This window comes from Rhea americana, unplaced genomic scaffold (assembly GCF_003343005.1).
Source record: "Rhea americana isolate MKP2758 unplaced genomic scaffold, rheAme1 scaffold_13, whole genome shotgun sequence".
Classification (NCBI taxonomy): domain Eukaryota; kingdom Metazoa; phylum Chordata; class Aves; order Rheiformes; family Rheidae; genus Rhea; species Rhea americana.
This window is the reverse complement of record NW_028185372.1, coordinates 26,099-51,934: the sequence shown is the minus strand read 5'-3', so window position 1 is coordinate 51,934 and position 25,836 is coordinate 26,099. Positions and strand designations below refer to the sequence as shown.

Sequence of the window (25,836 nt, the reverse complement as noted above, 5' to 3'; positions counted from 1 at the left end):
GGGGGGGGGGGGGGGGGGCGCATACCCCGCTCTGGCCTGGCCTCACCTGGTGGCTTTCCAGTCGTCGTTGATGCTGTTGACCTGCTCTCGCAAGAGCCACATGGTCTTCAGCACTTCCCTGCCGTCCTTCTCCACGAAGCACTGGCCCGTGAAGACGGTGATGGAGTCTGCACAGAGCACGGAGCAGAGCCGTGACCCGCTGAAATCCACCCCCCCTCAGCGTCCGCCCCCGGCGCCCCTGCCTGCCGGAGGGGACACGGCTGGCCTCGGCTCCTGGCATTGCCTCGGCGCAGCCGTGCTCCCGAGCCCCATGCTTATTTCTAGGAAACTCGGTGGCGTTTGGAGCAAGGAGCGAGCTCAGAAAACCTGCCCGGCGCATCCCATCGGCCACAGGGCTTAGGGACGGCTCAGGGGACCATCAGGGACATCACAGGGTTGGGCAGGAGACTACAGGGGACATCTCAGGGGAGGGCAGGGGATCATTGCAGACACCTYGGGGAGGGCAGGGACCACCAGGAACGTCACAGGGAAGGGCACAACACCATCGGGGACACCACAAGGGAGGGCAGGGACCACCGAGGACATCGTAGGGGAGGGCACAACATTGACAGGCACATTGCAGGGGAGGGCAGGGGACATCACAGGAGAGGGCAGGGCACCACTGTGGAGATGAGGGTAGGACACGGTTGGGGACATTGCAGGGGAAGGCAGGAGACGATCAAGAACATCACAAGGGAGGACAGGGGACTGTTACAGACACCACTGGGGAGGGCAGGGGACCATTGGGGACACCATGGTGAGGCTGGACAAGGGAGAAGCACCTGAGAAACTCCAGTTGACGGTGAAACCAAAGGTGGGCTGGTTGCGCTGGTTCTTGCGGTGCTGGGATCCCTGCAGCGGCGAAAGCCTGATTTCGTTGCTGGTGGCTGACACAGCCGTGTGGTAYGAGCCAGAGAACTCGTTTTTGTTGTTCAAACTACCGATGGTCATATTAGAGCCAAGGTCGTTGATCCAAAAGCCTGTCAGGACACACTGCAAGGAGAGGATGAGCATGAGGAGCCTGGCACCCAGCCCCGCGGGAGAGCCCGCAGCACTGGGGCCAGCCTGGCCCACGGCTGCCTTTACCTTCCGCTCAGCAGAGGAGCAGGGAGTCGCCAGCGCCAGGGCGAGCGCCAGGAGCACCGGGGCYGCCTGCATGGTCTCCGCAGCTGGTAGGCGTTTGCTGATGCCTGGGACACGCTCCTCGCAGGGCTGTGTCCCGCTGCCGGCTCCCCTTCCTTTTTATTGCTGCCGGGGCTCCCCGCACCAGCTGTGCCCAGGCATTGCATAACCTGGGTGTTTCCAAAGTTGCAGTTCCTGCTAATGCGGGAAGGCGATTGCAGGCAGATATTACCAGCAGCTTGTGTCGAGGCGGCTCCTCTCGGCTCGCGCACCCCGGAGCCCGGGACGAGCTCGGAGCGGGGCGCAGGCCTGGCAACRCGCCAGCTCTCGCTTGGCCGTGTGGCTCTGCTATGGACCACGTCAGGGCTTGGTTAAAGTTTCCAACCTCGATTCCCAGAGGAGAGCGGCTGGGGGGCCAGGGGCAGAGCTCTGGGGCTGCCCCAGGGAGGTGGACATCACTCTCCRGTTGCTGGGGCTGCCGCACCGGAGGGATGGGGGCAGCCATGGGTTCTGCACACCCAGCCCCATGGACACCCCAAAGTGACCCCCTGAGCTGGGGAAAACCCCTTCCGAGGGCTGCCCCCCCCCCAAGCCCTTCCTGCTGCCCCCGGCAGCTTCTCCTGGTGCCTCTTCATGCGCTCCTGGCCAYGGGCTGCTGCCCCCCTCGTTACCCAAACACCCCATGCGGGTGCCGGCCGGCATCAGCCCCGCGGGTGGGAGCAGCCCGGGCGACCCGAGCCTGCTCCTCYGTGCCGGATGCCCTCCCGCGAGCCTCGCTGGGGACCAGGCTTCCTGCAAAGGTTTCTCCAAGGTGGGTACTGCGGGGTGGCAGCGACGGCAGGACGCCGGGAGCCTCGCGCCGCCTCCATGCCCGGCTGTGAAGAGCCTCCTCGCTGCGGCTCGCCTGGCCCCGCTGYGGTCCCCCGCGCCCCCGACCCAGCGCCGTTGGGCATTGGCCATCCCGGCAAGGGCCATTTTATTTTGGTCGGCCGGGCACCCCACGCCCCGTGCAGCACCTTCCTACCGCGGGCCAGGAGATGCCCTGCTAGGGTCCCTGTCCAGCCCGCCGCGGCTGGGCCTCTGCCGCCAGCCCCGGCGCCCGGACAGCAGGCGTCCAGCCCTCCCGCGTGCCCCAGGCGAGGCCCCGCGAGCCCCTTTCCTCCAGGGCTCCTCTCGCCCCAGGGTGCGATCGGTGCTCGTCACGCTCCTGGCAAGCCGACATTTCTTGCCGGGGAGCTAAAAAACCCAAACATTCCCCAAATATCTCGCAGGTCGGATTTTAACGCAGACGACAAACTGTGCTCGCGCAGGGCTTATTTAAATAACTTCAATTCTGGACGGGGCTTCGGCGCCGGGCTGCGCGTGGGACCCTGCGGGCCCTCCTGGCCCACGCGGGGGGCACGAGGCCCCAGCTCCGCGTGGGGCTCGGGGGCCAGCTGCAGGCCGCCGGCAAGCTCGCGGCGAGGGGGAATGCCTGCTCGGGTGTTTGCCTTCCTCTGCTTTACGGATTTACGTCAGGGTATGTTTTCTYGCCGCAGCTGCCGCGTTTACCTTGGCGGCGCCGGCCGAGCCGCCGTTGAGCGACGGGGAGCCGAACGCTGGGGCGAAAGCCTGAAGCTGGGGGCTGCAGAAATTGAAAGCTGAAAGACCCGGGGTGTAAGCGCGTGCGTACGAGGATTCAAGAAACGGAGCGGGAAAAATCAAAGATCGTAATTAAGCTGGGATGGAGTTAACTTTGAAAAAAGGTAGTATAGGTAAACATTAGAGAACAGCTGCTGGTCTTAACCCTGTAACGCACAACTTTAATTGATACGAGTTATAACATAAAAAGGAAAGAAAACAGTAGAAATACCCAGGGATGGAGTAACCAGCCTGAGCATCCCAACTTCTGAAATAAGGTTCCTACGCAAGCTGCCCCGAAGGGCTGAAGAAGCGTGCCAGCGGGGCTCCGTGATGAAGCGGCTTCGGAGCAGGCGATGGTTGGGGGCAGCCGCCCGCGCTCCCGCCTGCTGCGTCACAACGTAACCGTACGGCGCAGGGAAGTGACGGAGCCCAAACGCTCTCRATGCCCTCAGGAGCTCCTTCGCCTGAGGTTACGGCTGCATCAGGTTAGAGGAGAACCCGGTACCCGCCGCGCTCCTCCAGCCTTGCTTCTCCCTGGTCGGAGCTGCAGGTGCCTTTGCTCGCCCCTACCCTGCTTGCCGCTCGCRCGGGGGCCCCACGGGCCGGGGAGCCCGGCTGGGCGACCGCCCYGGTGCCGGCCCTGCACAGCCCTCTCTTCGCCCCCACCGAGCTCACGGATGTACGCGTGGGCTGTTTGGAAGCTCTCGGGAGCGTTGGGGGTTGTAAACTAGCACTGGCAGGGACAAGGCTGGAAATTCCAGRAAAACAAATTTTTAGTGTGTAGTTAACGGAAGGGTTGAGGGAGAGGGTAGGACCACACCTCCATCTCAGGGTACTGGAAACACTGTGAACTCAGCTCACATGAACTTCTCCCTGCCGGTGCCCAGCARTTACACAACTCCAAGCTGGGAAATGGTTTACTGTGCTAGGAAGAGGTCTCCCATCCTTCCCCTCTCTGCCAAAGCCCCCTGACACCTGGCCAGCACCCCTATGGGCACCAGGGCCTCAGTCCGGGGAGCCCCACCAAGCACCTCCTTGGCTCTGGTGGATCTCCACATCCCCTTCCTGCAGGGATGGGAGGTTGGGGAGCTTTCCCCAGTGCTGCTGCCTGGGTCCCATCACCCGCTGCTGGGGAKCCTGGCACAGCACAGCAATGAGACCACAGCCAAGGGCTCTCTGGGCCAGCAGAGCCCTGCACGTGCTCCCCCTGGGGACAGAGAGCACGGTGCCACAGTGACATGCTCAACCCCAGTGGAGAGCGCCCCTCTCTCCCAGCTCAACCCCAGTGGAGAGTGCCCCTCTCTCCCAGCCGTGGCTCCATGGAGAGGGAGGGGAGACGTGCAGGGGCTTTGCGAGCCCTGTGCTCAGCAGAGGTGAGCACCCTCTTCTCCCCCAAACCCCCACCCAGCACGGCTCCAGGCCGTGGCCTCCCACCACCCACAGGTGATCCCAAAGCCAGAAGAAYACAATACACGTTGGTCAAGTGGGCCGTGCCTGCCAAGACCTGCCCGGATAACATTATTTCTCAGCCCACACGGACGCAGGAACTCTCTCTTGGGGAGAGCAGAGGAAGAAAAGGCCATTCATCGCCACGCTGGCAGCACTGGGCCAGTGCCAGCCTGGCAACGCCCTGGGTGCAAGGGCAACCCTCTGCAGGAGCTCCGAGGGTGAACCAAAACCGCACCCGCAGGCGCTCAGAGCCCCTCGCCCAGGCTGAGGGACGCGGCCACCCCAGCACAGATGCTGCGTGCCCCTTGCAGGGCTCAGCACAGTCCCCGAGGGGCTGCAGGCTCGGGGCAGTCCCTGCCCAAGGCCGCCGTGCTCCCCAGGGACCTGGCAATCCCTCCGCAGCCTGGTCAGCTGCCAGCCCTGCCTGCAGGCACTCTGCTCTCAGGCTTTCCTGGGCAGCAGGGCCCAGCGCAAAGGGGGGCCTGGCTGTGTTTTGTCTCCATGGCCCAGGTGATCCCAGCAGCAAGCCTGGCTGAACCCCCCCCATGCCCGTGTTGGGAGCAGGAGAGCAGYCCTTGCTCCTGCGCCAGGCACGCTGCAGCCTTTGGGACTGCAGCCCCAGCTCTGAGATCGTCGGTGCCAGACCCGCACGTTCAGGCAYTGGCCAGCAGCGCAACAGTGGCCTGGCTTGGGTGCAGCTGTGACCAGGTCAACCATTGATGGCCTGGAGSCCATGAGGCATTTGGGGATCCACACAGCAACAGCCCAGCACGAGGGCAGCCCGCAGGCGAGGGCAGCTCCCGGTGCCTGGAGGCCGGCCAGCCAGCCGCTGGGAAGCCTCACGTTCTCCCCTCCGGCCCTGYCCCCACGTGAGCAAGTGCAAAGGGGAAGGAAGATTAGCAGAGAGGGGGAGAGGCTGCTTTGTAGACTCTGTCCCATTCAAAGATTAATGGACAGTACTAAAACCAGGCAGCACTTGTGATGAATTTGCAGGGAGTAAATAAACGAGGCAGAAAGAGGGAGAGGGAGGTGGCAGATAGGGGAAGAGGTTGGAGGCCAGCAGCACAGGAAAGAACCAGGTACCTGCTGTCCTAGTCCCAGCCTCTTCTCTCTTTTAGGGAGAGCACCACTTGCTACCATCTACCCCAAGTCCACTTTTGAAAGGGAAGATATGCCAAAGGGGAGTCTCTGCAGACTCCCTTGCACCTCAGGGCATGCAGCCAGCAGCTCAAAGTTCCCCTTCCACCAGGGCCAAGGCACTGCCACAGCCTAGACACCCTGGAGCCACAAGCCAAGCTGTGCAGACTTCCCCAGTCCCCTACAGCCRTGAAGAACATCCAAAGGTTTCAGGGTTTCACACAAGCTTGCGTAAACACTGGTGCTTGCACTCCCTGTGGTGGTTACGCCACAGGCCAGCCACAGTGCACAGAGTCTGTGTTCAGCCATATGCTTAAGCTGATAACCAAATTCAGGACCCAAAGCAGCCCCTCTGATAAGCGGGGTGGGGAGGAAGAAAGCAGGGCTCTATGCCACCTCTACTTTGTCCCTTGTTAATAAAGTTAAGTTACTCCCTGTGACAGGTAACAGGCTAAGAGCATGAGGCCACCTACCTGAAACCAGGTAGATACAGCCTCCTCGTTTCCCCTGTGCTGCAGCAGATGGTGTTGGCAGAGGAACAGAAAAACTAAAGAGTGCAGGAGCAGTCTGTGGCACTAGGAGTCAGTCACCGCCACGAGCTAGCTCCAGGGCTCTCCGGACTCCTAACCAGTCACAGAGAACAGCTCTGCCTGGTTGAGGATGGGATGCTGGTGTCATCTGGCTTGCAACTACATCAGAGTAGAGAACAAGGGACATGCCTTAAACTGCTCTCTAGGACCTCAAGACAATTGCAACTGAGTGGAAGGTAGTTTTTGCTCCTATCACAAAGCTGTTGGCAAACCACACAAACACACACACACACAAACACACACACACGATGAGCCTGTAGTTAAGTCCTGGCACGTATCACAAACCATTCACACAGGCCTCTGCACAAACCAGCCAAGGTTAGGACAAGCTTCGAAGGAAAAGGGACAACATTGTTTCATGTTTCCTTCACCCTGCTACAAAGGAAGTACACCACCAGGGAGAGACAGCTGGATAATCATTTATTAAGAACTTAATTTAAAACAATTCATAATCTAAAATCTGCTCCACTGCCCACAGAAGTCTATTGCTGTGCAAGCAGGGAGAGGTGCCACAGTACCGGACCAGGGACATACTGCTCCACCTGGGCCAGGATCGGGGCTCAGATTGTCACRGGCCAAGAAGGAAGGCCCTGCTGTGGATTGTACTTGCCACAAGCTCTCCTGTGTGCTCCCTGTCTGGGGGACATGCACAGCCAGCTTCTGGTGGTGGGGAGAAGCTCACAGCTCCATGAGCAGTTGTGGCACAGGGGCTAGGTAGGCAGATCCCATCTCAAGCGAGCTCCCGGGCTAGGCCAAAGCTCCCTGATCTCTCAAGCACTGCACCAAACCTAGAACCAACTCCAGCTGCAGGCAGAGCTGGGGCAGGGGGGGGAGGGCAAGGGTCAGTCCAGAACAGCTGGTTTGTCTGTAGCAGTTACAAAGCAGAGAAACATCTACAGTATCCACGTGTCTATGTACAGCCGCAACAAGCACCCAGATCTGGTGCAGGCAGCCAAATCCCACGCTGGTCCAAGGTCCTCACTTCACACACTCACTCACTTATYAGCCCTGCAGGCCAGCTCCTACCTTACCAGGCCCACTGACTTCTCCCAGACAAAGCCTGCAGGAGAAGGGTCTTGCTTGCTCCTAGGAGATGGTGCCAGCTTATATTGAAGAAAGTTACTTGTCCTGCAGGCTGACAGAGCCCTGAGCAATAGGGAAAGGGAGGCGCAAGCCTCAGTAGTGCCCCCTTATCCCACTCTTCTCCTTTCACTGGTGAGGGTGAAGAGACATAACTTGTGCCTCTGGACTCCCTTGTGCTCAGCATCCGTGTCTGGAGGCCCCCAAGGTGAAGGGCATGATCTGTGGGTTGGGTGAGGAGATGGGGAAGGGAAACAGCAACTTGATTATTATAAAGGGGTGGGGAAGGGCACCACGGCAGGGTCCCTGCCCTCCAGCCGAGGCCCTCATCCCCAGGGTGATTCACTCATCTGCTCAACACCACTGGGCTCCCGGGCTCAAGGACTGAAGGAGTTTGCCTGGGTGGGCTCTGTAGGTGCTGCTGCCTGGCTGGCTCGGCTCTCCAGGGCTAGCTGCATGCTCCAAATGCTAAGGGGACGCATGTAGGCCAGTGAGCGGAAGACCTTCTTCTCACAATAGGCCTCYGGTGTCTGGAAGGCCATACCCAGCCGCTCCCAAACTGTCCGGTAGCAGCCCTCTGCAGTGTGAAAACCTTCCTGTACCAAGCCCTGGGAAGAAAGGTGGCCATCAGTATCTGCTTGGAGTGCAAGGATAGGGCATAGACCCAGAACCACTGCTTGCTGGTGCAGAATCCCCTGCTCACCTCCTGAATCATGGTAGCAGCCAAGGCATACACTACCCCAATCCACACCTCGTTGGACTGTATGCTTGAGGTGTCCGGCACCCCGTCAGGTGTCATGCCATTCACAGCTCCCATGGTGCCGCCGGCAAAGCCCATAACATTCTTCTCAAAGATGGTCTTCAGCGCACTAACAACATGACTCTTGGGGAAGACCTGCATGGAGATAGGGAGAAAGACAGGGAGGGACAGAGCATGAACRCACACACATGCTTTGCCTCAGTGCTTACTCATACCCCTCAGCCAGTGTTAGATTTTAGACTAGAAGAGACCATTGTTGCTCACTGAAGGCAGGCCAATAACTCATCCAACTATCATGACTCCTGAAAAAGCCTCTTGCTTTCAGACACTGATCAAACCCATTGCTTTTCTTAGGACTTTGCTCTGGGGACCAGGCCAACCCCACTCATAACTGCCTTATTTGAATTCCTGGCCTTTTTCTGGTCACAGCTGCATGTTTTTCAGGTAATGAGTATCTGGGGCCCCAGACTTCCTCCTGGTGAAATTGCTGTACTGTTCTTTCATCCCATCAGTCTGTTTCCATCAGCTACTGCAGGTACAACAGGCACTGCAATACCTAGAAGAGATGGCACACTGAGCAGTGGTGGCTGAAACATGTACAGCTGTACATGTCTATGCAGTCCCCAGGGGGTCTGGGGTCAGTGGGGCTGAAGATACCTTCTTGTCAAAAGGAAACATTTTGGTAAGGCTTCATGACTACATGGGAATGCAGCTCCCAGCTGGGGAGTGAGTGTTTTSGACATTGGTAGGTTCCTCCCTTACTCCCAATGGGCAGAATTCACCAMTGCAAGCAGTGAACTGAGCAGGATCTTGGGTACCTCAGACTTCATTTGAGCCAGTCCTGGGAATCTTACAGAAATGGCTAGCCATGGTAAGTTAAGTAACTGAACACAGGAGATCCAGCCTCAGCTCAGTGGAAAAAAAAATAGAAGAAAATAGGGCTTGTTCTTGATCAAAATTTGATTAACTTCTGTAATTGGGTGCTGATGCAAGTTGCWTGGAAGAGCTCAGACCCAGATGTACAGGATGCTTTATGTTTTCCATGTCTGATTGTGAAAGAATCTGTACTTGAGAAGTTTTGAAAAAAAAATAAGGTGACAGGGAAAGARATGGTGGCTTTCTGGTTAAGTAGCTGTTCCAAGGAAAACAGCAAGAGAAAGTGAAAGCATCTTTTTCCTAGAAGAGAAGGGTGGAGAAAAACAACAAAACAGTTCCTCAATAAACTAAAGCCAGGAGCTCAAGTTAAGTGAACAAACTGCAAATAATTCTGCAGAGTAATTCTGCAGTAAGCTCTTACAAAAGGAGTTAAAGTCAGCACTAAGAGGCCTGCAAGCCAAATAAAAAGCATTGCAGCTACTATGCACTAAGTATTGCATCAAGATTAAAAAGCCTCTGTACATAACTAAAAGTCAGTGTTTTTCCACTACTTTCAGTATTAGTAATAATATTGAGAAAWACTGCAGAGATCACAACTCAGTAATGTTTTAACAAGAGGACTGTGTAGTGTTATCCTGCGCTAACACAACTAGAAAGCCATAACAGACTTTTCACGATGATCAAATCAGAAGTGATGTTTTGGAGTGGGAACATAACCAACTGGTGTAACATTTGCTRAGAGAGGAGAGAGTCATGTAATTCTTGGCACACTAGTCCAGCCCAACCTCAGTGATGCACTAGACTTTTCTTGCAAGTTYGTTGTAACTAAAGCCAGAGGAAAGGGAAGGCATGAAGTGAAATGAGCTTGCAAAAGGCAGGCTGAGCAGTCTAACCAAATAACTTTGGTAGACACGTATCAAGAAAAGGTATGTCGCTTTTATGTTCATTAAAGCCACGCACTGAATATAGTATTTTTTTTCCCCTCCTCACTGTGGCTCTATCTGGTGATAAGTACAAGTGTTGCTAAGGAAGAAGCGATTAGCRGAGGGGCTGTGTGTAGCTGTCCTTCTGGCAGAAGGTCGGGGTAGAATTCCTTCAAGACTGGGGTCACAGACTTTTCTTTCTATTTCATTATTGACCTGGGCACACAGCAGGAGTGTGGTAATGAAATGACAAACATAGGAGTGGTGCCAACAGCACAGAAAGCAAAACATCATGTGGACAAAACTGGATGACTGTAGTAAKAGAGAAGTTCAGCAGCATAAAGTCTTCAGTAAGCTCAAAGCTCACTTGTTATAGGAGAGGAAAGATACACCAAGCAAAAATCAGAGGCCTAAGGAAGAGGCAAGTGAAACTTGACTGCACCASGTTTACTATTTCCCCCATAAAGGAATGTTTGGGCATCACTGCATGGGGCCTGGGCAAAATGTCACCTACAGTCCTGGGCACAGTCCAAGTCTCCCTGCTCAAGAAATCCAAACAAGAATAAACACAGGAGGGTACAGGCAGAAACCAGTGGTTCTCATTAAATCCTAAGATGTTTTGTACAATCTGCTCCCAGGACAGGCTATTTCAAGCTCCCCTCAAATACTAACAGACTACAAAGTGAACCTTCATGCAACTCAARGCGTCATTCCGCTGTCCTTCAGATACACAAAGCTTTCACCTGCCCTGCACTATTAAAGGGAGTTTTGCTGTGCAGCAGTGGGGTCTGTCAACTGTCTATTGGTCATAAATAACCCATCTGATTGCTCTACTACCCTGTCGTGTCCTGGAAATTATAATACTAACATCTGATAGGATAGTCTTTAGTTGATCCTTCTCTTGCAAATGAAGAGCTATGGACTTCAGGGCCCCAAACAGATCTTGGTCTCCTCCGATTTTCATTCAGGACTTTAAACTGGCAATTAATAACATGGACACATTTTCTCTGCTTTCTAAACAAGTATTTTGCTGAAAACAAGTTCCAGCAGAAACTTCTTCAAAGTGAGCTCAATTTGACAGATTACACACACTCTTGATGCATAGTCTTTTCACAAATGTATTTCAGTTTAATGAGCTGCACTGTTAATGAGYATGAAGTCCTCTGTTCCAGAGTACTGCTGCTGCACAGGAGTGGGTCAGAGTCCTCCACATCAGCAGCTAACAGACTAATGCCTAACCCACACCATGTAGCCCTACTGCTCTTCTTCAGGCATGGGCAGCTCACCACAGCCCAGCTGCTCTGGATCATGCTGGGCCTTCTCTTACCTCAAACTGCCCTTGGTCCAGGCCACAAGCCCCAAGAAACCACTGCCCAGCACACTGGTCTGACATGATGCTGCTGGCGGTGACGCTCCCACTGCTGTCATAGTTGTAGTATTTTCCTGGAAGAGACAGTAAACAGTGTAAACTGATGGTCGTATCCCTTGTGCATGCTGCCACTACTCCTCCCAGTACAGCAGGAACACAGCACCTTTTTCACAAGGTGTTCCCCTCCTTCCTTTCCCAAGCCACTCTTTGGCACCATATCCTTTCTGTTCCCTTGCCTCCCTTTGTGGATGACAACATCCCTCCCTGGTACCTGCTCCTTCCTCTCCATTTGGAGGCTTGACACCTCCCCACCTTCCCTTGTCCACCAGCTGAGGTCACAGCACCCCAAGGCTCCTCAGCATGGCTCTATGCCCTGAGGAAGGCCTGCATCTCAAAGCAGGRCATGGCCAGCCTGGTGGCCCTTACAGGCTGAACGGAGTGCAGCTTCCCACTGGAGGATACGCACCATTCCAGAGCAGCCTCTCAAATGCTTCCTTGCCCTTCTGCAGGATGGCAGTGTATTTTTGCAGGGTTTCACCATCGCCTAGCACATCTGCCATCTTACACATCATACAGACAGCTGCCAGCCACAGCCCACCACAGTAGGCACTGCCAGAATAAAGGAAAGCAGTTTTGGTGATGCTGGATGCAGCATGGGTTGTGCAGACCCCTACAACACATTGGGGCCGCCTTCCCAGCTCTGAGTTATTTCCCCTGCCCATGCCCCAGTTTGCCATTCTCCACCTTCTCAGTGCCACTCGTCTCTTACTCACCTGGCTCCTGTTACTGCCCACGCATCATACGTCTGGTCAGCAAAGCCACCATTTTCAATGAGCCCATCGTTATCTGTGTCAAACTTCAGCTCTGACTCCATCACAGCCTATGGGAGACAGGAGAGAGCCATGCAGCCCAAGCACTCTGCAGCTTTCTCCCACAAATGCCCCTCATGCTCTGCTTGGACATAATTTGTCTCTGCTCCCTGATGTCACATGTCTCCCAGTTAAAGCTAGGGAAGATGCTGCTTCCTTCCCTTTAGTGGKGAGCTGTGAGGCAGGACCATGCCCCCAGTACCTGGCAGACTGGCCACATATCCCTCAAGTACAGAGAGTCATTTGTCAGGTAGTAGTCACGGTACACTTGCAGCACAAACTTCAGGTTCAGGTCCTTCCAGCTGGCTGTGTCATGGATCAGATAGGCATTGACACGCTGCCATGGTTCATCACCTGTGTGAGGACAGAGCAGATGTAGCAGTCCAGGAAGCAACRAACATTCACTTGCCTACCTACATGCAAGCTCCCAAGAGTGCTATGATCAAGCAGCACCAAAATAACATACTGCATCCTGTGCCATCTCTCCTGAGAACAGCCTTGCTCCTACTGCTTTAACTTCACCATGTCTCTCTYGCACAGGCTTCACACAACATAATCTGCATTGCCATCACCACCCTGAACAGTGAGGGCCATCCAGGCCTCCTGCTCCCAAAAGCAGCACACTATGCACCATATAGCCTACACAAGGATGGGCTGCCCCACAGCTTGGGAGTTAACTAACAGAGGTGTGTGAGCAGCCCTATACCCACCTCTGGCTCTCAGCAGGCCAGGCCAGGCCCTTTACCTGGTTCCCCAATGTCATGTGGCACCACATTCTTCAGCTTCACCTGGGCTGTCTGACCATGCATCAAGTACTGCCGGGGCTGGACATCCTCATTCACCACGGTGACAGCTGGGGAGTATACAAAGCAGGAACCACGAGAGTGCCGGCAGCAAGCATTGCAGCAGCAAGCCCTAACCACAGGCAGAGGCCACCAGCCCCCTGCAGTATTTGCAGCACACCAGGCTCCCTGCTTGGGTTGGGGTTAAAGGAGCCAGCATCCTGCAGAGGGATGAGGGGATATTGGCCAGCTCCCAGTCTCCTCTCAGCAAGGGACATGCAACTCTCTGTCCCTTGCCCCATGCTAGGGGCCAGGCACAAGGACCTCACGTGACACTGTCATAAGTGCACTTGCCTTAACTGAGATGACAGTAGCACCAAGGACTGGAAAGGTGGGCTCTCCCTCAGCTCAGCAGAGGGCTGTGCTCTGACTCGGTCCCCTCTGGGACCACTGCAAGCTGGGCCAACACAAAGGAGCCTCCACACCTGTCCAAAGCGGAGTCTGCCAACAGCTACACACCTCCCCTCCGCCCTCAGTCACAGACTCAGAATGACAAAATGGTTGAGGCTGGAAGGGATCTATCCAGGCCAACCCCCCTGCTCAAGCTGGGTCACCTAGAGCATGYTAGACAGGATCATGTACAAGCAGGTTTTGAATATCTCCAGAGAAGGAGACTCCACAACCAGTGGAGTTCCAGTGCTCTGCCACCACCTCAGTTAAGGTGAGTGCACTTACAACAGTGTCACATGAGGTCCTTGTCCCTGGCCCCTAGCATGGGGCAAGCAACAGAGGGTCACACGTCCCCTGGTAGGAGGGGCATGAGAAGAAAGCTTTGAAGACCAAGGACTTCTCCAGCTCAGGTAGGGCCACAGCACAGCAAAGAAGTAGCAAGACTGTAATAYAGTGCTAGCAGAGAGATGTTGAGTAGCAGCAGATGGGAATGGACATTGGGCACTCACAAGTCCCAGGGCATAACAAGAGCAAAGGGGATGCTGGCTCCATAGCACCTATTTCTATAGCAGAAGCAGCCCCAAATCCTCTGTCTCTCCTGTAGGTCAAGACATCAGCAGGGGTCAAGTCAAGGTCTCCTAGGTCACTCACCGATGTCATACTGCAGGCTGATCTGCAGCTTGGGCCACAGCATGATGAGAGCAAAGGAGGCATAGAAATGGACATCATAGGTATTATACATCCGGTACTCTTGGCCTGTAAGCACAGAGGGGTGGTGAAGGAGGGGAGACAAGATGCAAATCCTCCCTCCCACACAGCCCCAGAGGYTGGGTCCTTTCCCTGGCATAGGCAGGGATTCCCACTGGGGAATGTGAAATACCTCCCCTATGTAGGTCACCCAGGGATCTGGGGGAAAGCTTCATGATGCAGCATGCTTGACCCCATAGTGGATTTTCTGGGAACAGCTAGTCAGCACTGCTCTCCACCCAGCAGCATGTGAAAAGCTACTGCACAACAGGCAGAACAGCATCAGGAAGGGTTGAGTTGGGACCATCCATCATTTCTCTGCAAGTTACCTTCCAAATAAGCAAACCTTCCGTACTCCCGCAGGACAGGGAGGAGCTGGGACAGGCCAGCCCCTGCTGGCCCCTGCACATCCTCCGCGCAGCAGTCCGGGGGCAGCTCCACCCAGATGGTCCCCCCGTCTGTCAGGAAGTACAGCTCATTGAACAGGGCTGATTTGTACCAGGGAGGCAGGTGGCTGCAGGCAAAATGGAAACTCAGCCACAACAGCCAGGACAGTGAACCTGAGCACAAGCAACTAACAGCCCCGCTGTTCCCTGGAGCTCCAACTTGGAGGGAACCCCATGAGGGATGTCAGGCCACCAGGGCATCCAGCCTGCCCCTGCCACAGAGGAAAAGACACAGTGCTTCTACCCTGAATAGCCCCACAAGGCCAGCAGGCATCACTGTGCTCTAAGGGCYGGGATCAGCACCCAGTAAACACATTCTCTGCTGCATCTCCCCCACAGCATGCGACAGAGCTGCACAGGGCCCTGGGGACCACTGTCCTAGCAGGGGATCACCTTGCTGCTACTTGTCAGCTTGCTCCAAGATCCAACCTCAAATTTTCAGCCTAGTGCTGTCTGCCAGAAGGGTGCTAAGCTACTCTACACAGGCTGCTGTTCTTATGTACTTCACCTGTTCTCCAGGATGGGCTTCTGCCACGCATCAATCTTCTCCTCCCACTCCTCATAGTGTGTTAGAGCATAATGTGACAGGGCAGGAGCAGCATCGCCTTTGCTGCTAAAATAGCGTGTGTATCGCCTGCAGAACAGAGATTTGTCAGGATCCTCAACACCCACCCACAATGTCTGCTGTGGGGGGCAGGTAGAGGCACATCTGGGAAGCCCACCTAGCCCAGACATCCCACTTAGCCACCCTCAGTCAGGTGAGAAGAGCTGAACTGCAGTGGGAGCATGAGGAATATGAGACTAAAGGGATTGCTAGTGCAAGGATGCTGAGGCTAGAAAAGACTGTGGAGCTTCCGAAACAGCTGAGAAAAGCCAGTGCTGGGATGCCAGAGGGACAGAGCTGGAGGATCCAAGTCTCCATGCCAGCTGAAAGGTTAACAAGCAGTGCTGAGGGATACTACCTATAGGAAAAGTATGGGTGTTGGAAAGAGGGTCCTACATATCCACTGGGCAGGGGAATATTCAYTCTCTACGTGACCTGGCAGGGTCATGGCCACATCAGAGCCAGGCAACTGCAAACAGTAGGTAGCACAAGGCTCCCTGGSCAACATTCAAGCCAGAGTCAGAAAGCTGGGAGGAAAAGAAAGGAGCTCCAGGCACACAAGCCAAGCTCTGCCTGAAGCAGGCCCAAGAGCTCAACTGTGTGGCTGCATACAACCCACCCACCTGAAGTGCAGTTTCTCCTTTGAGCCAAAATGAACACAGGGCATGTCCCACGCCAGAGCCAGCTCGAGCGTCCTRTGCCCTCGGGCAGGCACTGTACAGCTGGAGCACACAGCTGCTGCAACCACTTCTCCCTTCTCCGTTGGGGTGCTTCTACCTGCCACCAAGAAACGTTCACAAATGACAACAAAAGCCAGCTGAGCCCAGAGGGACTGGAGGTGATGTCCTGAGGGGTACAAAGCCACTCAGGCATGCTCCAGYCCCCTTATGACCTGGAGAGAACACCCAGGACATTTCAGTGACAATATTACCGCACATGACTAATTGCTTTTTGCAAACAAGAAAAGTATCTGCCATAGGCAGAAGTTACAAATAAACAAGCAGAAGCATAGGAGCTAATTAGGCAGGAAAGTCACCAGGCATGAGTGGAATGGACAGAGTGCCTCTGTACCTACGCTGCTATCAATGCAAACACAACCACTCATAAATGATAGTCCTCTTTCCAACTGTTTGAAGGTGCTTGAATTGTGCCTGTATTTAAGAAAAGCCCTTGGGGAGACTGGATGATTACATGCTGGCCCTGACATGTGCGCCAAGTAAACTCATTTAGGCAACAATTTTAACAGGAGCACAGATCCCAACTATGATAATGCCTAGCATGCACAGAGGAAAACCACATCCCAATAGCCTCCAGAGCTCTGACTGCATCTGCAGACAAGCAGGTAGGAGATCTGTCTCCAGAAATATTTATGTAAATGCTTTACATAATTTAAGCTTCAAAAAARATTTTGCAAAGTCTCAGCACCTGCAACATTGAATTTGTCAGCACTACTCTCGTTCAAATGCTGGCTAGGACATTGGACAAAAGGTCAAGCTTTTACTGCAATAACAGGTTAGCACCAAGGGCTGCAATATTCCATTTTAAGGCTCTCTGCAGACAGAGCAAGCAGACAGCTAGAGATGATGAGGAATTATCCAGGGAATTTCAGACACTTTCAGGAAACCCATGTAGCAACGAGACAGAAAATTATGTCAACACCAAAACCTGAGATGTGYTAAATGACCACTAGAAGGGCAAGTCTAAGCCGGCATTGCTCGCAGCACTGACAACATAAATTTAGAGAAGGTGGCTGGGTATCACTATGGCTAGATCAGTAGAAAATTCAACTCTGTGCAACCTTGGTCAGAATAAGATATTAGTATATCCAAAGTATGTAGCAGAGAACAGCCCTGAAGTGGCAAAAACAACTTTTGGAGAACCTTCACTCATGCCATGAAACCACAACAAGGACAGCACAACAATGAAAMTAAACAGGAAATTCAAATACAGATTAAAATTCCTTTTCATGTCCTATAAGTGCCATAGGACTTGGGACAGGCCACAGCATCAMCAAAGAGCAAGAGCTGAGTGACAACAACAGGTAAGCCAGCCCTTTGTGCATCGGGCAGCCCTGAACAGCTTTGTCAAGAATACTTCCTATTTTAGGCCTTTATCCTGCACTGCCCAAGGGACATGACCTTTCCACAGGGACAGAATCTCTCCATTCACTTCTGCAAGAGCTTCCTCCAGATGTTACACTCCCTGTGACCACATCCAGGCAGTGAGAGGAAGGGAAAACCAGCTGTTTGCCAGGGCTGGTGTTCTGTGCCCTGGAATCAGGGCAGTCACACATTCCTTCTGCTCACTTCTGTGCAGGCCWGGCCTCAACCACAAAGAAAGGACAACTCACCTGCAGGGGAATCCAGCCTGCCATCCTGAAGGAGGTCTTGCCACACCTCTTTTCCTGATCCTGTGGGATTGAATGCTGTCAAGTGGGTGACTCTGGTGCCAGCCTGGGGATGAAAGGCTGTGTCAAGGTAAGGATTCCCTCTGAGRAGCAGGTAATGTGAGCACCTTGCCTGTTTCTGCTGTGTGAGAGGAGATCAGACTCCCCACAGAGCCCAAACTAGGAGCTGGTCCTCTTGTGGAGCAGGTGGGGAGAACAGTGAACCACRCCACAGCCCCGCAGCCCTAAATTCCCTTCTGCATGTTGCCCATCAATGCTAACTCCAGATCTACTCATGCAGTGTCCTGCAAGCTTCATTCCAGCTTCTGTAATGGAATCACTCTCAAACAGGGCACTGTTTGGAGCTACTTGGAGTCACACTCCTACTCCCACCCTGGCAGTCAGGTAAGAGCCAGGAGCAGTGCAAACTCTGATCCAAGGCACATCACACATCTGTCCCTCACTAGCTGCCCAGAAATAGCCCACAGACCCCACATTCAGAAGGGCTACACAGCTCTCCACACTGGGAGCTGCACCAGCAGTCAGACCGGACCAGGATGGGCTCATTCCCAGGCACAACCGYCCAGACCTCTGCCACACAGGACACTCATGCCTCACCCCTGGCTCCCTGCTGTGAGGGGTGCTGTGAGCCCACAGACCACCAACAACTAGCTGGCCCTTTACCTTCTCCTGGGCAGAGATAGCAAGGGTGAAGGGATTCACAGGAGTGCAGTGATGCAGCAGAACTCCAGCAACCTGCTTGCCCTCCTTCTCAAAGGTGAAGGACTCATTCCAGTGCCCTCCTCTCTTGTCCTCCTTCGTACCCGTGCCGTTCTGCAGGCTGAACATGATGGAGACGTCCACATCCTCATCATTCCCATTCTCCACCTCCCAGATGAACACTCCCACTGGCAGGCTGGAGTCCTGGTAGAGACAGACAACACCATATACAGATCTTGCACTCTGCAGCRAACTGCTCAGAGCACTGCTTCCCCTAGTGCCAGAAGAAACTGTCTGGGCTAAGGCAGGTGCAAGAGCACAAGGAATGACTCAGTCTTTCAGTTCCACCTCTGGAGCCTGGTACCAAACTGGAGCAGAGGAATTGTGGGGGCAGGTAAAACAATTCAGGTCACAAACCCTGAGCAGGCAAATCCACATCAGGCACTACAGAGAYAGAAGGAAATCAGCGTCGTAACACTCAGGTGCATGTCTCAAGTGCTCAGCAGGCCAACACCTGCAGCTACAGACCCACCTGCTTCTTAAGGGAGCATCATGGTCAGGAATGTCTGCAGCACAGCCTCCTGCCCTCACCCAAGGCTGGGAACACACAGCAGGATTAGCAAGGCATCCCTTACTGCCAGCCTCTGGAATTTCCTTATTTCTGCAGAGGTTCCTTCTGCCTGGGGAATGTTGCTAAGYGGAGACTGTAGTTGGGCAACTCTAGCTAATAAATAGCCCTCGCATACGAAGGGCAGGCAGAAACCAGCTAAAATACTGTCAGGAGCACCTTGGAATGAGCACTCAGTGATAAACTGATCCACAAAAACAGGCTGAGAGATTCCTAAARTGCTAGCACCTAACCCTTCATGCAGCAATGGCATGGCTATCAGCCTGCCATGCCCCATGGACAGGAGTTGGGAAAGTCACAGCACAGAAACAAGTGCAGGAACAAGCCAGACAAAATATCAAAGCACAGAAGAAACAGCTGCCAGAGCAAAGCACAAAAAGGAAAAGAGGACAACCCCTCCCAGCAGCAACAGCCTCAGCACAGGCAATGCCTTACCAGGGTCTGACTGTTACAGGCYCAGATAGCAGCTGGCACTAGGGACATGATCTTAGGACAAACCAGGACAGAAAAGACCAGGCTAGGAAAGAAAATAAACCAGGATGAAAGCCTACAGAATTAAGCAACATCTCAGCCACATCTGTCTCTATGGCACTTCAGGAGTGCTGGGACCCACTCGCCATGAGGAGCCATAAGCCCCAACATGGACACTCCACCCATCCTTGMTTCACTCCTGGCCTGGCCTTTCTTCCCTCAAGCTGCAAGCAGTTTGGTGACAAGCGAGCTCTGCTATTYCATGTTGCTCTACTACTGCTAAAACTAGACAGAGGACAAGGGACTTACTCATCTACTGCAGCATTTGTAGGCACAGCATGCAGTGCTCAGGGGTCTAAAATTCACCAGCTCTGAGCATTTCCTGCCTGAACTGGAGACATGGAGATCTGAGAACCAAGCCATTGCTCAGGGCCTGTCCTGGACATATCTTACCCAGCAGATATCACAGGATCAGGACTGTCTGCTGTGCTGACCCTTTATTCCTACTCAAAGTAGCTCTGCTAAGTCCCTGCCAACCTGATTTGTAATAGCTGTGCTGCCACAGCCTGGKGTGGACACTCGTGCCTCCAGTGCCTCCCCTGCTGCAGGGAGCAGACTGACCCACTTCCCTAAAGGCAGCTGCACATGGCCACATTTGTCACACCATCCCGAAGACTATTCCTTACCCATTTGCTGGAAGGACATCCAGTGCTGTGGATGAGGCAGCAGCACCTGCCTCCACAGCTTAATTAGGGAAACTAATTAAGGGAAGCAGCAGGCAATAAGCCAGTTCAGCCTTCCAAAAGGGCACAGTGGGGCATTCAAGCCCCAAAACAGGCAGTCCTCTTCAAAAATTTATAGCACCTTGTCCAGACCACAACAGTGCTCTTGGGGACCCAGAGCTCACCCAGCAGCCACCGCAACACCGGCTCCCGTTCGCAAGGCCAGGTCTGGGCTGCCATCCTCCAGCTCTGCTGCAGGACAGAGCTCAGCCCAGCATCCCACTGTACACGGCGCTTGCAAGCGGGAACAGCACCCACGCCACCCAGCGTTCAGAGCGGGCTGCAGCGAGCACGGCGCCACGGCCTCCCTACCTGGTAGTTGTGGGGGATGACAGGAGAGACCTGGCGGCAAGTGAGCACCACGTTTTGCCCGGGGAGCTCGTAGACTGTCCAGGCACGAGGGTAAAGTGCATGGTAGAAGGCATAGTGGCCACAGTAGCCCCAGTTCCAGCCCTGCAGAGTACTGGGTTTCTCCACTGACAGCACCTGCTGGTAAACTGTCTGCCCCTTGCGACGCAGACACACTGTAAACTGGAAAGGAGAGGAGGGCAAAGCGATGAGACAAGCCCAGGAGCAGAGGCCTCTACAGCACAGGCAGCTCCAAAGCAGCTCACACCCCCCACCCGGCTCTCAGGCCCCACGCAGACCAAGCCCTGGCTGCCTTAGGGGGCCACGCACACCCAAACCATACCCACTACACCTACCAGAAGGAACGACTGGCAGATACTCCCACTGCGAGGCCTTCCTTTAATGAGTGTGACGCCTCCCGCCTGCGTGGGCGCCCACAGTCTCCAGACCTCCAACACTCAGAGGCGGGCTGTTCAGACCTTGTAAAGTCTTAGACATTCCCCCACAAGAATGAAGTCTCAGCWCATCCAGCTCCTCCCTAGCTCCATATGTAGTATGAGGCTGCACAGCAGACTCCCAGACACTCCTCAACACAGGCCAGTTGGCTACAGCCCTAGAAACAACAGCTCCTCTCTAGCCAGCTGGGGCACAACAGGCTTGGAGGTGTGAGACAGCTGGGGCTGCAGAGGCACAGCCTCCAACCACTACACACTGTCACTTCAAGTAGCTCCTTCCTTACTGTCCCAGTCCTCAAGCTGGAGCATCCAGCTTGGCCCCACCTGCCCTGAACTCTTGCTCTGAGGGCAATGTGCTAAAAACCCCTGCCAGGATGACACTGCCTGGTTCGCCAAACACCYACCTAGGAGGCAAAGCAGGGAGCAGACCTCCAGTGCTCATGTCCAAGACTACTCACTGCTCAGCTGCCAATCTGGTGTCAGCACTGCTGCTTTACAGCACCAGCCTTCCACCCTGGGGCAGCGGCAAGACTCAGCCTGCCTGGCCTACGCTAAAAAGTGCTGTCAAGCATAGAGGGGACGGGGCTGGAAGACAGTTGCACCTACCTGGTTAGCGATGACCGTTTCGTAATGGTAAATCCCAGGATTTAGCTGCCAGCGGCAGAACTCGCCCCGCCAGCCGCGGGTGATGGTGCCTCCCCCGATCCCGCCCAGCGGGCACCCTGGCAAACACAGAAATCATCACTCCTGTTCTTCCTTGTGGTACTGCACACAGCAGGCTTTAGCTCAATCTCCCTCTGCAGCTTTGAGGGCCTCTAAGAACTGCCCATACCTCTATAGCACGTTGGCTGCCCCACACACATCCTTTTCCCGGTCAGCAGCACCCATATTGCTCCCAACACACCAGAGTGCCTGCCCTACAGGAGGCCCTGCTCCTCACATCAGCTCCGGAAAAACCTGCACCTCCAGCCTGGTGCCCCGTCCTATCACTCTTCTCCTATTTCAGCCCAACCACAGAAGCCTGGGGAGGTCCCAGCAGCCTTACCACCAGCGCCTGGTGCAACTCCAGGACCTGGGGTAAATACTGGCATTCCCCTCCACACGAACCCAGTGCCCAAACTGTAGGCTCACCATAGATCTGCTGTAGAGGGACTGCACTTAAGAGGTCAATGAATGGATATTTCTTCTCTAGGCGGGTTTTCTTGTACCACCATCTGAAATATCTGCAAGGAAAGAGAGGTATGAAAAGATATGGGAGCTAGTCTCACTGCCCCTTCTCCATCACTACTCTGGAGCATGTGGCTGGCATATGTTCCAGCTCCTCCTCCTGTACAGATGCACAAATGCCTCACAGGAACCTCTGGGCCCCATGGGCAGTGTGTGACAGCTCCTGCTCCTGAGATCTTGCTGCACTGCAGATGGGTCAGGAAACACTTGCAGCAGAGCAACTCTCAGGCTCACCCTGAGCCACAGCCTATGTACAAGGGCATGGTGAAAAAACAGAGTGCTGCAATACGTGGGCAGAGATCAAGGCCCACGCTCCCCACTCAGCTCCCCTGCCTGTGCAGGGCCAGGAAGCTTTCCCAGCTCAAAGCACTACCAGCTGTCCCTCCAAGAAGTGGGAGTGAGCACAACCAGCACCACCATACCTGGTACTGCGCACCCTGGTAAAGAGTCTCAGAGCTGAGGTACAAGCCCAGAGGAAGCCATATCCTCCTCCTCTGAGGAGGCAAACCTTGCTCTTCCACCTCCACGCTCCTGTTGCAATGCGCTGTCCAGCTACATCCAAGTGCTATGTCTCTGGAGGTGGCTGGTATCRGGGACAAGCACCTTAGGACAGACAGCACTCGCTCTCTGGATCCAGGAAGTTCATCCYGCTTGCATGCTACACAAGCGAGACACAAATACACACACACCCTGGTGGTGGAGCCAGGCACTACCATCAGATAACTTCTCACCCGAAGGCCTGGGAATCAAGAGATCCAGACAGTGGAGCAAACAGAGGGGCACACCCAGACCTGGATGTGCCAGCACCACTCCAGGCAATAAGAATAGGGCTGGATTGCCAAGGAGTCACTCATAAAAGAGATTGGCTTTGGCTAATTAACTGCCCAAGTTAAGTCTTCCAGCTAAATAAAGTTAGCATGCATAAAATAGCTGCCAGACTGAAAGAAGCTGCTGAACTTGAAGGAACAGACAGGAGAGACTGAACTGGAAGCACCGCCAGAGCAGGCCCAGTTCCCAAGCAGACAAGTAGCAAGCACTGTCCTCAGCCAAGAGTGGCCACCAGGTGCTGCRCTATGAAGCCACAGAGAGGGCTGCTCGTGTAGGACGGCTGGCACAAACGTGAGAAAAGCGCTGCGGCCAGGAGCACCCAGCCTGGCCCACTCCAACGGGACACCAGGGTCCCATACTGCCACGCTAGCAGGATGCTGAGGACAGTCCCATATAGCAAGGGGAATCTGGCAGCAGAAATCCCCTCTGGAGCATACCTCCCACCCCAGCTTCAAGGGGGAAAAGAGACCCTACTCACCTGTAGCCCCTCTCCCCCCGCTATCACCAGTGGCACAGAGATGACAACAGCCACAAACATCAGCACCAAAGTGAATTTAGGGGCAATCTAATACAGCAAACACTCCAGCTGCTCTGTGCTCTCTCCATCCTTCAGTGCCCTTCACAAAGGAGCAAGAACTGGTTTTGGTAAGCCAGGACACAAGTCATCAACATCACAACACTCTCCATCTTTACTCAGTAAAGGAACTCATCTGCCTTTTTGGCCACACAGCCACTGCACCTTCACCTTTATTCACCAATTTCTAAGGTCCCCAAAATCCCTCTCAGATTTGCATTTTCCAGGATGCAATCTTATGCGATCCAATTGCAGCCCACCCTCCTATTCCAACATATTTAACTTCATATCTATTTGGGGACACTTCAGCCGAAGGAGCCCTGCACACCAAGGGAACCAGCCTGGCCTGTGGAGCTGCCCTGAATCAGCGCCTGCCGCTATCTTTGTCTCATCAGCTGCAACTGCTCTTCTCGCAGCTGAGACAGCTCTGACTACACCGCTGACGCGAGTTTTTGGCACTAGGTCCTCTCAAGGAAGAGCTTTTTAAACCAGCATCAGAGAACTTCTCCAGCTGCTTCTCCAACAGGTTTCTGGATATGCGAAATAAGGTGCCCACACAGCACTGCTGCAACACAGCCCAGAGGGGCACCCCAGCTCCTTATAAGGAGGGCAATGCTGGGAGTTCACTGGATTGTAAAAGTATTTTTGTGATTATACAGTGGGAGAAAGTCAGAATTTACAGCCAGCCATCGCTTGAGCTATTTCGTTATCTCAACAGCAAACTCCTCCTCAGTTCTCCCCCCCCCACCACCATCACATATCATGCGGTTGAATCCCTGCATAATCCTGCCAATTATCAACAACTCTCACAGGGCTGCAAAATCATCAGGAGAAAGTCTTCATGTTCTGTAATGCTTGAAGACATGCCAGGGCTGGGGGGCATTCTTTTCCATTCAAATTGGCAGTGGAATTAAAACCTGTCCAAACATCACCCAGCTTTCTCTATTATTCCAGATCTATGTTGCAAACATCTTCCAGAACATATCAGCCACCCTCTAGCGCAGCACAAGGCCCTCTCCAGAGACCCTCCACCCCTGCCAGCGCAGCATCCACCTGTCTCCCCGCACCAAGAGCCTTYGCGCGTGCCAGAGGGCAAAGTTTCCTAACTACTTTTTCTTTGCATGTTTGCAGCTGTGTTTCAATGAAGGAATTATCCTATGAACCCTGATTAACACGTAGGCCTAAAAACTGTGTCCCAGAGCTTTCAATACTCCAGTCACRCCATGCAGCACTTGTCTGGGCTGCAGGAGGAGGGGTGAGGAACAGAGGACACCTGTCAGAGGTTCAGCACAACAGTGACGCACRAACCCAAATCAGCCTAGGATGCTCCTCCCACAGTCCTGGACTTTCTTGGCCAAAAACATGTTGCAATCCCAAGGCTATCTCGGCACTCCCTGGAGGTTCAAGGGCCTGCAACAGGTGAGGTTTCTGCTTCTGRTGTTCCAAGGCACAGCACCATCCTGCCATAGGTGCCCCAAGAAAGGAGCTGCTACTCACTCTGCCCTAAGCAAGTGGGGAGCAATCACAGTTCATTTGAACATCTGCAACAGGAGAGACCATTCCAACCTGCAGGGTTTCAGAGACTGAAATCCAGGGGATCAAGTGCTAGGCTTCTCTTGCAGCACCATCTCCTGGGTTTTAGTTGGCTGGCTGCCCTGTGGCAAGAGTACACCCCAAAAAACATTGTACAGGCCCTGGTCCTACAAGCATGTTAGGAGCTGCTGAACAACTGGGGCCAGTGGCCTAGAATTGTCTTCAACACTGACATTTTCAATGGCACGAGGGAAAGGACCCTGTTGACACAGCATTCTCGATAAGTAGTCCAGGACTCCTTGTTCAAAGGCCAGAAGAGCCATTGCAGCCATCCACATAGCACATACTACAGTGACCCAGCCTGACGCTCCCACACCCAGCCTGATGCTCCCACACCCCGCCCGTTTCCTGGTTGAGCTCTTCTAGACAGATGTATTGGTTCTGGCTCACACCTATGTCCTGGACATTTCCCTCATGTCCTCACATCAACTAGTCCCTCATTAATCAACACCACTTGGACCCACCTCTCCTTTGCTTGCTGGACAGGAGCCCCATTACAAGGAAGCTTTGCCTTCTGCAGATACTTTGAGATCATAAACAATCTACCTTTAAGTCTGAGCAGAGCAAGAGCCAATAGCTTCTTTTTCCTTGGTTTCTTGCTGAAAAGAAAAGTCACCACAACACACATTGAGCTCAAGTCACTATTGACCTGCAGTTGCTGTTTTTCCAACAACCCTTATCTACCACATACTACACGTGACCCACGCTCTCAGTTTCCAGATACTCAGGCTTGCATTAGGGATGTTAGAATATATGTTGCTCAGGTAAAAACCAGCATGCACCATAATACAAAGCAATCCATTATCTGCCTCTTCATCAGGTTTTGCACGGGCTAGCTTCACAGGCAGCAACCTTCAGCAGCCTTTCATAGGTCCACCTCGCAGCTTCCTGCCTTGAACACAGGAACACCTTCTCCCCTGCCCCCAACCACCAGGAGGAGGGCAGGAGCAGGAAAAAG

General features: G+C 54.1%; 2 protein-coding genes across 2 annotated transcripts in view; both read right to left on the bottom strand.

Moving 5' to 3' along the window:
* The window catches only part of LOC146599915 (avidin-like), a 3,623-nt gene extending 2,351 nt beyond the window's left edge, over positions 1-1,272 (bottom strand). The window contains exons 1-3 of the mRNA XM_085326272.1: positions 1,126-1,272; positions 822-1,032; positions 47-167 (exon numbers count right to left, since the gene is read on the bottom strand). Coding sequence (XP_085182398.1) covers positions 47-167; positions 822-1,032; positions 1,126-1,197 — 404 coding nt within the window. The 5' untranslated portion in view covers positions 1,198-1,272. The remainder of the gene's footprint in view (positions 1-46; positions 168-821; positions 1,033-1,125) is intronic.
* A 5,091-nt stretch (positions 1,273-6,363) lies between these two features.
* On the bottom strand, positions 6,364-25,141 carry GBA2 (glucosylceramidase beta 2). The gene is made up of 18 exons (XM_085326469.1): positions 25,052-25,141; positions 23,190-23,209; positions 21,788-21,879; positions 21,263-21,378; positions 20,166-20,384; positions 17,937-18,176; positions 17,217-17,319; positions 15,490-15,643; positions 14,771-14,896; positions 14,146-14,330; positions 13,721-13,825; positions 12,583-12,690; positions 12,040-12,191; positions 11,742-11,848; positions 11,435-11,577; positions 10,927-11,042; positions 7,744-7,935; positions 6,364-7,648 (listed from the first exon to the last, which is right to left on the bottom strand). Exons 1-18 carry the CDS (start codon positions 25,139-25,141, stop codon positions 7,418-7,420), a joined length of 2,499 nt encoding a protein of 832 aa, XP_085182595.1. The 3' UTR covers positions 6,364-7,417.
* Between the last annotated feature and the right edge of the window lie 695 nt (positions 25,142-25,836).